Source organism: Populus euphratica, unplaced genomic scaffold (assembly GCF_000495115.2).
Source record: "Populus euphratica unplaced genomic scaffold, PopEup_1.0 scaffold511.1, whole genome shotgun sequence".
In the NCBI taxonomy this organism is placed as follows: Eukaryota; Viridiplantae; Streptophyta; class Magnoliopsida; order Malpighiales; family Salicaceae; genus Populus; species Populus euphratica.
Genome location: NW_011500388.1, coordinates 102,663 through 114,004, shown reverse-complemented (window position 1 = coordinate 114,004; position 11,342 = coordinate 102,663). Strand labels below are relative to the sequence as shown.

Genomic DNA, 11,342 nt, shown 5'->3' with positions numbered 1-11,342 from the left:
AACCCATTGTTATTTTTTTTTTTTAGCTTATTCAATTTCTTTGTTATAATCTTTTATTTTTACTATCACATAATTAAATTAAAATTATTTTAAAAAATTACTAAATTTAATAAAGTTTATAAACCAAATCATAAATTTAATAAATTAATTTTATTTTACTTATATATTTTTAAATGAAACTAAATTTTAATCCGTATTACTATCAATACTAGATGATAGCAATATTGAACAAGACCTGAGCTTTTATTATCAGCTAGAAAAACATGTTAATTGACTAAACACCAGCAACTTGAATTGACACTCAATAAAATACGAGCCATGTAACTTGTACCACTAAAAAAAATTAGCTATTGATTTTTAAAATCCCTACCAAACATTTTTTTTAATGTACTTTTAGTTGTTTTGCTTTAAAGAAAGAACAAGGGTCAAACACACTCAAATAATATGCCAAATCACCTCTCTTGTAGTTACCCAAATCCATTTTTTTCCCGTAAAACCCCAGATCGCCTAGTCATGGACTAACATCTGTGATAGTTAAAGTATTTTTATTTAAAAATATATTAAAATATTTTTTTTATTTTTTAAAATTATTTTTAATATCAATACATCAAAATAATATAAAAATATTAAAAAATATATTAATTTAAAACAATAAAAAATATATTATATTTAATTTTTTAAAAAAATATTTTAAAAAATAAAAATAAACATGCCAGTAACATCTAACCGTACTTAGTAATGCAATTTACATGTTGCTTTATTGGGATGGAAAAAAAAAGGGTACAGCAAATTGACTACTTTGGGCAGCATTTATTTTCTTATAAAAACCGGTAACAAAGCAGTTTCTAACCCTTATTCACGGGTGAATATTTATTGGAAAAGTTTTTTAAAAAAATTAATATATTAAAATAATATATTTTTAAATTTTTTAAAAAAATATTTTTAACATCAATACATCAAAATAATTTAAAAATATAAAAAAATTAAATTTTAAAAAAATAAAATTTCAAGTCTCGAACCCAAGTCTTTGTTCGTCCATACGTGATCATGACGTGTCAGGATGCTACAACACAATGCCCAAGAAGGCCCTTTTAAACCCCAATCTTAATCCTTTTATCTTGTGAGGGTAAGGTTGTTGTTTGATTGATAGCTTTGTAAGAATTTACGACTATAATATCTCATGAGCCCTCTACATAAATTTAATTGGTCAAAATCAACGCCCTCAGTCGGTGGAGGTCATTTTCAACTCGAAAAACACCATTCATTATCTCGAGACAAATCTTAAACTCGCATTCACAGGAGCAGGGCTCTGCGATCTCGAAACCCCTCTTGTTTATCTCGAGAAAAGGGAAACCTAGCCTCCGAGTTCATCATCCTTGTACTAGGCTACTAGCTGATGATCCTTCTATCCAATCATTCTTCCATCTTCATATTATGAAGTGGTTTTTGTTGTACAACAAAATTAGGAATCGAATAAGACTGGGACAAATTTAAATGCGCTAATTAAAAATTAAAAAAAAAATTCATTAGGGTAGTGTTTGTAGGGTTGAAGGAATTGTTTTTTAAAGTATTGTTTTGTTTGTAAATATATAAAAATAATATTTTATTTTTGTAAAATGTTTTTGAGAACAGTGTATTAAAATAATTTAAAAATATAAATAAAATTAATTTAAAAAAATTCAAAATTTTATAAAATACGGTAAACACGAACTAAATCCAAATGCTCGCCGCCTCCTTAAATCCAACCATAGCCACATCAGCTTCCACCTAATTAATTGAAGGACAAGTATTAAAAACGCCATTATTTTTATTCTTTAATACTCCCAATAAATTAATTAATTTATTAAGCATTCAGTTACCTTTAACTCTCTCTGTTGTCAAGCAAACCTTCTCCGCGTTATTCATTTAGCAAAGAGTTGACAAAACCCAAAATCTCCTCTTTTGCTCCTCTTTGATCAGGTAAACAAAAAGGAAAAACCCTTCAACAGATCTGTGTATATTTTTATATTTATTTTGATGAGCATGAGCTCTGATTCTTGCATGGATTTTCATTTTTTGACGTCTGGGTTTTGTTTTTGCATTAGAGTTATCATTGTTTGACACCAAGACTTATGCTTTCTTTTTTGGTTTCATGTTTAAGCTCTGTTTGATAATGAGAACAGGGTGGTATATTATTGTGTTATATTATTGACTCGTTGCTTTTTGTTTAATTGTTATTATAATGCAGATTGGTTCGTGGCTTTTTATTTAAGTTTATGATTGACCCATTGGATGTTTTGAAAAGATAGTGGGGTTTTAGCTGGTGAAATTGTGTGTTGGAGATGTGAATTGGAGTGGTTTAAATATGTTAATATCTGGATTTGTATTTAAATGCTATTGTAGATAGCATAATTGAGGTTTGATTGACTTTGTGAATTGTGAAGAGAGTTGGAATTTAGTTTCTGTATATTGGGGGGGTTCAAGATGATTGGGAGAAAAAATATGGGGCGAGCTTCGCCATTGCTATTGGTGCTTTTGGCACTAGGGTTTTTCTTTGCCACGTATAACTTGTTGACTTTGGTAATACAATATAAGGATTCTAGTACAGGACTTGGATCAGGGATTTCTGATCCTGTTACAGAGATGCCAGCCAATTCTCGGAAATTAGGGAAGTCAAATTTGAAATTCCATGTTGCTCTTACGGCTACTGATGCTCCTTATAGTCAATGGCAATGCCGGATTATGTATTATTGGTATAAGAAGATGAAAAACATGCCAGGATCAGACATGGGAAAGTTTACTCGAGTGTTGCATTCAGGAAAAGGTGATCATTTGATGGACGAGATTCCAACTTTTGTTGTTGATCCTCTTCCGGAGGGCCTAGATCGGGTGAGATTTTCTGTTTTCACGTTCCCTGTTGCTTATATTTATTCACCGGCTTTTATTCTGTTACATGTTGATTTCCAAGTTAAAATTATTGTGAACTTGAATTTGCTTTGGGAAATTTATAGGTCTCAGATGTTTTTTTCATTTTGCTTCTAGGCTTACATATTGTAGTATTGTGAATTTAAAATGTTATTGGTAATTTATAAAGAGATCCAGGAGGTGTTCTGTGCATCAATAGCATGAATTATATTGAGGTAATTTTCATTTTATTCTATTATATCTCTGGGGCATGCCATCAAACTTGACATTTCTTATGCAACGTTGTTTTAGATTGACTTCTGTGAGCAGTGATGCTGACTCTTGATGTGTTTCCCAGCCAAGTCGCTGCCTTTTCCAAATCTTAGAGGAAAGCAGTCACTGCTCATGGTTTACTGCTATCAGTAATTAGTTAATTACATAATTTGCTCATATGGCCATTTCACGCTATATCCAGGGATATATTGTCTTGAATAGACCATGGGCTTTTGTGCAATGGCTGGAAAAGGCAACAATTGAGGAAGAGTAAGTTCTTAAAGTTATGGTCCTCATTTTCTTCTTTTTTTCTTGCTTTTGCTTTATGACATCTGACAATCGGTGATTATAAGACTGATACAGAAGCACTTTGTGATAAAAACAGATACATTCTAATGGCAGAGCCTGACCACATATTTGCAAATCCTTTGCCTAACTTGGCACATGGTTATAATCCAGCAGGGTTTCCATTTTTCTATATTAAACCAACTGAACATGAGAAAATTGTTAGAAAGTTTTATCCTGAGGACAAGGGTCCTGTGACAGATGTTGATCCAATTGGCAATTCCCCTGTAATAATAAAAAAGGTACAACTCTTATTGCAATTGCAGCCAGTTTAAACCAATTGTTCTGAGAATTTTTTGTGTTTCCATGTTTGTTATCAGAATCCCAATATTGTGGGAGTATATTTTGAAATTCATTTAGAAACCCATAGTGCTAATCATTGTTTATACAAAGCACCCCAATATTGAGGGAATATAATTTGAAATTCATTTAGAAACCCATAGTGCTAATCATTTTTTATACAAAGCACCACTGTCCTTGTTGTCAGAATATCACTATTATCGTGATCATTGAGATGGACTAATTTCGTTTACTTGAAACAATATTTCCGTATCAACATTGGATGAACTACCTGAATCTTTACAGTCCCTGCTGGAGGAAATTTCACCAACATGGGTGAATGTTTCGTTAAGAATGAAAGATGACCCGGAGACTGATAAGGCATTTGGTTGGGTGCTAGAGATGTGAGTAATATATAATTGGATTCTTTCTATTTTGCTAATGAAATTTAATTCTTGAATGGTTGGAATACTTCAATGCTGCTCACATGTCTCTGTTGATATAAGGTATGCCTATGCTGTAGCATCAGCATTGCATGGTGTACGGCATATACTTCGTAAAGACTTTATGCTACAGGTATGTATGGCATATGCTAATGCTTCTTGCATCTCTCTATTTTGTGAAGTCACTTTTAAAGAGTTACATATATCCATTTATGTTTCAGCCCCCATGGGATTTGGAAGTTGGTAAGAGATTTATCATCCACTATACTTATGGATGCGACTATAATATGAAGGTAAAGAAAGGGATCTCTCTCTCTCTCTCTCACACACACACACACATATTTATTCTTATCTTCTATGATATTGATGTTTTAACTTTATTCTTCACCTTCTATTTCTGTTTGTTTGTTTTTGATTAGTTTCATAAAAACAACCGATATTTAATTCTTAGTTTGTTTACCATAATTTGTTAATTTTTCAGGGAGAATTAACATATGGAAAGATTGGAGAATGGCGGTTTGACAAGAGATCCTATCTCAGTGGTCCTCCACCAAAGAACCTCACCCTGCCCCCACCAGGGGTTCCTGAAAGCGTGGTAAGTTCACAACTAGATTTTTTACAAGGGATAATTGGGGAAATCATATTATACAGATGTCAAAAAATTCATGTTTGATGAGCGGGATTAGAGGAAAAATATTGAAATTAAGTCTACCTGGAACTAGAATACACAGCACTTGCGGATAAAACTACGATATTTTGATAAAGGTTGTAATAAGTTGGCCAAGTTTAACTTTCTCAAAATGGCCTTCACACAGACGCAATTATTTGTTTACTTGCTATAATGGGGATGCTTGAATGCATGGGTTGAAGTTACTTTTCAAGGAGTGTACGAATTAGTTGCCAACCGGGCTTTATCCATGGACTGGAGATGTACAAGAGAATTGTCATCCCTGTACAGAAGGAAAAAAAATTAAATAATGAATTGATAATTTGTAGAAGGCGTTACTGCATTGTCCATGATGCTTTCCCTGAAAAGCTGCATATAATAAACTATTTGATACATCGATTGGAATTGTTTACACCAACCATTTATATTGTCAAGGTTTTGGTTTACATCAACTTGGCATGCTAACCATCCTGATCACTTGCAATGTGAAACTGTCTATGTTATTATGTAGTATAGAGCAAAAGCCTTGTTTGCTCTCCATCCAACACAATGAAAAACTACATGGACCTAACATCCTAGGTTGAAAGAAACCAAAACATCCATGCATTAAGTTTATCAAGCATTCTTGGTCTCTTATGTCATCCTTATCCGGTGTGAAATAAAGGGTTCTGTTATATATACTGTTTTTCGTAGTCACTTATCCCATGGGAACTGATAGTTAAGATGGTGATTGATATCTGAAGTACAAGTCATTATACTATACTATATTTCATTTGCACGAAACATATACCATGGATACGAAGGCACTTTATTTGCTCCCCGTCTCTCTCATTGAGTTAACAATCCATTCATCATGATTCTCTGCAGGTGAGACTTGTAAAGATGGTGAATGAGGCTACAGCTAACATTCCAGGCTGGGACTCATTGAACAGTGGCTGAGATCTATATGTGGATCATGAGCACATTGATTCGTGGTTCAGTGTAATATCCTCCAGTAGAGATTCACTCATACGATCTACTCGGTAACAAAAGAGTGGTATATGAAAATAGGAATGCCTTCACAAAAGAGGGATCTTTGGTTAGTGACACGTGATTTAATCAAGGACTCTGAATTCTTTTTGTACACATATCTGCTACGCTTGAGATAGTGCTGAGCTAATTTTGAATATTTCAGACCTGTAAATTGAGACTTTCTTGCTTTCACAGTTTGTGATGCTCATTGCTGTTTATGAAACGATGGTGAAGAAGTTGTCTTGTGCTTAACCGTGGCTGAAAGCCAGTGGGCAGGTTAATTTTATAGATAATACTCAGAGATAACTAAAAGCATATATCTAATTATTTTAATAATATATTGGTATTAAAAATAATTTTTTAAAAATAAAAAAATATTATTTTAATATATTTTTTAATAAAAAATACTTTTAAAAATAACCATTAACTACATTTCTAAACAGATTTTTAGTGGTTATGTGTTTCATCTGGCTGGCATGGTTTAAGTGAACCCATAGAGCTCTTATTCTGCAAGCTTTAGGTTTCAATAGCATGAGTCGTGGACTGAGGATTAAAATTTCAAGCCATCTCTATGCCTATCCAATTGCGTTTTGTTAATGTGTCGGCACCGATTAAAACTTTTTTGGGTTTGCAAGGGTAATGGATTTTTTTCCTGAGATCTTCTAGTATTCATGAGCTCAATTTCATTATAAAACACTATCAGTAGAGTAAGAAGAGGGATTCTTTTTTCTTTTTCTTTTTCTTTTTTAGCTGTGGGCACAATAGCTAATGTTGCCGAGTATGTAACAAAGATCTTCATGGATGATTGGTTGGTTTGGATGGTCTTGTAGTGAGGGAGGGCCTCATTTGAACAATTTGTTCTTCATCAACTCCCATGCTTTTAGCATAAAGTCCTGCTTCGAAGAATCGTTTCAGTGCATCCTCCATGTAATCATTACCTTGCTTGACTGTCATTTCCCTCCCTATTTTGTCAGGGTAACTCGTCAAAATATGATCTCCTTTTAGCACAGCTGCAAGCTGTAGTAGCTCCTGCTGGAATTCAGTAAGCTTGGCATCTTCATTGGGCTCGCTCTTCCTGACCTGAGTTGGAGTTGGTAGTTGCTCTATTCAGAAGTGAGGATGAGAACATAAACAGTTAGCAAAAAGCTAAAGAATTCAGCTTGGAAAACAAGTTAGGTGACTGACCTGGGCAATCAGTTCTGGGCTCAGTCCGAGTCTGTAAGATTCCTTCAAAGGTACCCGCCCATTCATCCCTCCTTGTCAAGTAAGGAGACGGCATGTTAAAGAGCTTCTTCACCGTCGCAGGAATGGATGAGTGTTCGTATTCTGATGTTGAAAATGGTGACCCATTAGGTCCATGGACAACTGCATCACAATGCCGAAGTAACATTTATCAATTTTTGGTTAATTTTTTCATTTGATAATAATCAGCAAAAGCAGGGCATGATGATGCTATACATTGATAAATGGTCATGCCTTCCATTCAAAAAACTCACCCTCGAGATCTTGAGTTTTCAGAAAACAACATCAATCGCTACAAAATGATCATAATCATAGGAACTACCTCTGATACCTAACGTCATGCCAAGAAGCTTGAAATTTAGGTCTATTTTTCGTTCGAGTCCCAGTACTTTTGGGTTTTACCACGGGCCCACAATATGACGGACTCAATCTCGAAAAGTAAACTAGAAAAGCATGATTGATGAAGATCCGTGCTCATGTTAGGCTACCTGTTGGCTTAGTTAGTGCTCCATATTCCTCGATCTCTTGCACGCAAAACCTTTTTCGGCAACAAAGCAGAAATCCACTACCTTTCCTCTCTTTCTTTCAACTACATGCACCTTTTAAGACGGTGTAGAAAAAAACTTGCACCCAGTTTTCCCGAAGTTTCTGTCCAAACGGGAAAGGACTCAACGACACCCTAACCACCCCATAATTAATTTCCTCGCATGTTTCGTTGGTTGAGAAAAAGAAGAGAAGTGACAAATTGGCAGCTCTCACTTTTTGCTAGCCTGATTTTCATCCACAAGGATTTCGTTTCACATTGTGTATGTATATATATACATTGACAATGGATGAGTACTAAAAACACGAGAGAAGTGGAAGGTCACCTGTTCTCTTTTCGTATCAAAAGCAGTGTGAAATAGGTAGCACATATTGCACATAAACTAACAGTTAGTCGTAAAGGTGATGCTGAGAGTAACATTCAAGTAAAGTTAGCCATTAATCATACATGATAATGCTAGGAATATAATTCCCACGATGATATTATCCTGTTCGGTAAGCTAAAATCCCTAAAAAGGAAAAAAAAAGAAAAGAAGAGATGGTTGAAATTTGAAAGTGATATGAAAAGAGATGGTTGAAATTTGAAAGTGATATGCTACTTACCGGTTCCCTTCTCTATCCAAGGTGAGACCACGATTGTAGGAACTCTAACCCCAAGTCTATCAAACTTGAACAAAAATGGCTCAGGTCCCACAATGTCATCGGGACTAGGGACCCCACTCACAGGTGTAGCCACATGATCATAGAACCCACCATGCTCGTCATATGTGATTACCAATAGAGTTTCGTTCCATTGTGGACTTGCCCTTAGTGTCTCGTACACCTGCAATATTGACAATCACAAGAACATCTTTGACAATTTGAGAAGGAAAAGAAAAGTAAACATACGTTTTAAGAGAAACTATAGCTCAGAACAATCCCAATAATGAGGTAGATTCTCTAATGAAAGATTAATTAATGCAATCTTTGCATACTTGTGAATGTGTGTATGAATTATATGAATACGTACGAATGACTTCAATATATATATATATATAAAAAGTTTATGAGTACCTCTTTGACAAACATTTGCCCTTGATAAACATCATGGGAAGGATGATCGTCGTTGGCAGGAGATATCTTGATGTCCATGTACCGCTGCTCAAGCACGGCATAACCAGGAAGTTTGCCTTGTTTTGCATGTTTTTTAAACGACATGCCATAAGGATGGAATTTAGTGATGTACTTGAGCTTCCTTAAGTTCCTGTAAAACAATGTGGCGGGAATGTTCTGATAGTATATTCCCCAAGATATTCCAGCATCGTCAAGGTTCTCGAAAATTGTTCTTTGGGGGTACCCCTTAACGAGCAATGCCGGAATGTTGCTGGTAGCTCCGGCGGATGTGCCTGAGTGAACAAATAGACGGTTGGGTTGTGTGGATGATGGCACAGAAGCAAACCACCTGCCAAAGCACGATTTTTTTTTGTTAAATTAGACATTGCATGTGCTTATACTAGTAATCGCGAAATCATGTCAACAATATACAAATGTTTGTGCAATAGATTAACCAAAAAGTATAGCTAAGTGGATATTTTGAAGTTTATAAATTAATTTAATACTTCCAAAAAAAATCCTCTTTTTTTCTAAATAAAAGACATACAAGTATAAACACGCACGCATATTAATTTGGAGGATTAAAAACCCCACGTTATTTTCTCAAAATAAAAAATAAAATTCTGTGTCATATTCAAAACACTTGCAATAATTGTTTTTTTAAAAAAAAAGAAGAAAAAAAAAATCGGATTCCTACCAATTTCAACATGAAAACCATATCCATCAAATACTCTCTCTCTCTCTGATTTGTTGTTATGATAAGAATTTAATCTGAAATTCAATCTAGTTGCCATTGGGACATTCCTGAGATTAAAAAAGACATCAATGAATTATATTTTCGGGTAAATATCAGTATCTTCACATCGAAATCATTGAAAACGGAATCTTTATGTAGTAAATTACTTAAACGTGGACCGACAAAAAAGTAGCTGTACCTGTCAAAGACAGAAAATTCAGATACAAGTGTCTTGTACACAGCTACCATATCAGGCTCAAATCCATTCATGACATCCCGAGACAAGTTGGTCGATGTGTCCATCGAGAAAGCCTGTTGAGCAAAGCCATTCATGGGAGGAGGATTCTTGGATGTGTCTTCAGACCCAAATATTTGCTCCCTTATTGCTTGAAAAGAGTGGCCAGGATCAGGGTCAACATACTGAGCTTGGTTATTGGTGAAGAATTTCTGCGAACTTGGATCGCTTATGTTCAATGGATTCCACTGAGTGCCATCAACACCATTGATTTCAGGGTTGATTTTCTTCATCCAACCTAGCATGTGATCAAAAGAACGATTTTCCATCACTACTACCACTACAGTTTTTATCGAGCTTGCATGGATTCGGTCATGGAGGAGTAGGAGGAGGAGGAGGAGGAGAAAGATGGCAGTGGGTCTTTTTGTGGACATGTTTTGTTGCATTCGGAGATGGATCAGAGGGGAGAAAGGAGAGGATGATCTTTCACCTTTTGGTTACGGCTATGTTTGACGATTTCTGTAATCAAGCCCGTGACCTTTTTTATAGTGTGCTCGTTACAGGGGCAGTCGATTGTATTGAATTAAACTTCGATACTGTTTGTTTTTTTTTATTATTGATGTGGGGTGTCTGGGCAGCTTACGCGCACCACGACTAATCCTCACGGTCCACTGAACATCCTGCAAGTCCAGTGAACAGGTAAGGCACCGCGGGGATATGTTTACGGCTATGTTTGACGATTTCTGTAATCAAGCCCGTGACCTTTTTTATAGTGTGCTCGTTACAAGGGCAGTCGGTTGTATTGAATTAAACTTGGATACTGTTTGTTTTAAACGCGTGGTTGTGACAATTTATTTATTTATTTTTAAATTATTTTGATGTTGTGATATTAACAATAAATTTTTAAAATATATTATTTTTATATATCTTGCAAAGAAATTATTGTTATAATATTAAATAGTATCTTTATGGATGGTGTTGCTTCTTTGTTTTGCTACGGGGCCAGAACCTCACTTGCTCGATATTGTTTGTTTTAAACGCGTGGTTATGACAATTTATTTATTTATTTTTAAATTAGTTATGACACAAATATTTGAGTTTTTTTTAAATTGCACATTATTTAAAAATATGGCAATCTCATTTTTAATAAACACAGTTTGATAAAAAAAAAATATACTTGCAAACTATAATTTTTAAAAAACTTGTAATTGGAGAGCAGCAATATTTTAAACAAATTGTTAAAATTATCTTCCATAAATTTTAAGAAAAATAAAGGAATGATAAGAGAAAAGAAAAGAATAAGACATGAAAATATAATAAAATTCTGATTATAATATTCCATGTATTATAAAAAATATCTCAACAGGGTAAATCTAACTTCCATGAAAAAAAACCGTCAATAATTATTGAAAAGGATTACACATTAAAAAAAAAAAAAGAATTAGCCACTCATTTCTATTTAATGACACTATGATTCATTTTGATCATTATTAATGATTTTTATTAATATTATTGGATACATCTCATAAGAAAAAATTGATGATTTTAAAGGTGTTGTCATCAAACTTTTACTTATCCATAGAATCTCATTTA

General features: G+C 34.2%; 2 protein-coding genes across 4 annotated transcripts; one reads left to right on the top strand and one right to left on the bottom strand.

Annotated features, from left to right (window-relative positions):
- Window positions 1-1,806: 1,806 nt before the first annotated feature.
- On the top strand, window positions 1,807-6,150 carry LOC105114305 (uncharacterized). Of its 2 annotated transcripts, none has more exons than XM_011010818.1 (9): window positions 1,807-1,959; window positions 2,228-2,868; window positions 3,359-3,426; window positions 3,542-3,743; window positions 4,087-4,184; window positions 4,287-4,356; window positions 4,445-4,516; window positions 4,705-4,818; window positions 5,758-6,150. In XM_011010818.1, exons 2-9 carry the CDS (start codon window positions 2,464-2,466, stop codon window positions 5,827-5,829), a joined length of 1,101 nt encoding a protein of 366 aa, XP_011009120.1. In that variant the 5' UTR covers window positions 1,807-1,959; window positions 2,228-2,463; the 3' UTR covers window positions 5,830-6,150. The 2 variants fall into 2 exon arrangements, with proteins under 2 accessions (XP_011009120.1, XP_011009121.1); XM_011010819.1 differs by having other exon boundaries at window positions 1,809-1,959; window positions 2,569-2,868.
- A 454-nt stretch (window positions 6,151-6,604) lies between these two features.
- LOC105114304 (non-specific phospholipase C2-like) lies at window positions 6,605-10,542 on the bottom strand. Of its 2 annotated transcripts, none has more exons than XM_011010816.1 (6): window positions 10,481-10,536; window positions 9,714-10,256; window positions 8,740-9,127; window positions 8,290-8,509; window positions 7,087-7,266; window positions 6,605-7,004 (listed from the first exon to the last, which is right to left on the bottom strand). In XM_011010816.1, the coding sequence occupies exons 2-6, from the start codon at window positions 10,193-10,195 to the stop codon at window positions 6,697-6,699; spliced, it is 1,578 nt and encodes a 525-aa protein (XP_011009118.1). In that variant the 5' UTR covers window positions 10,196-10,256; window positions 10,481-10,536; the 3' UTR covers window positions 6,605-6,696. The 2 variants fall into 2 exon arrangements, with proteins under 2 accessions (XP_011009118.1, XP_011009119.1); XM_011010817.1 differs by having other exon boundaries at window positions 6,868-6,981; window positions 10,481-10,542.
- Window positions 10,543-11,342: the final 800 nt, after the last annotated feature.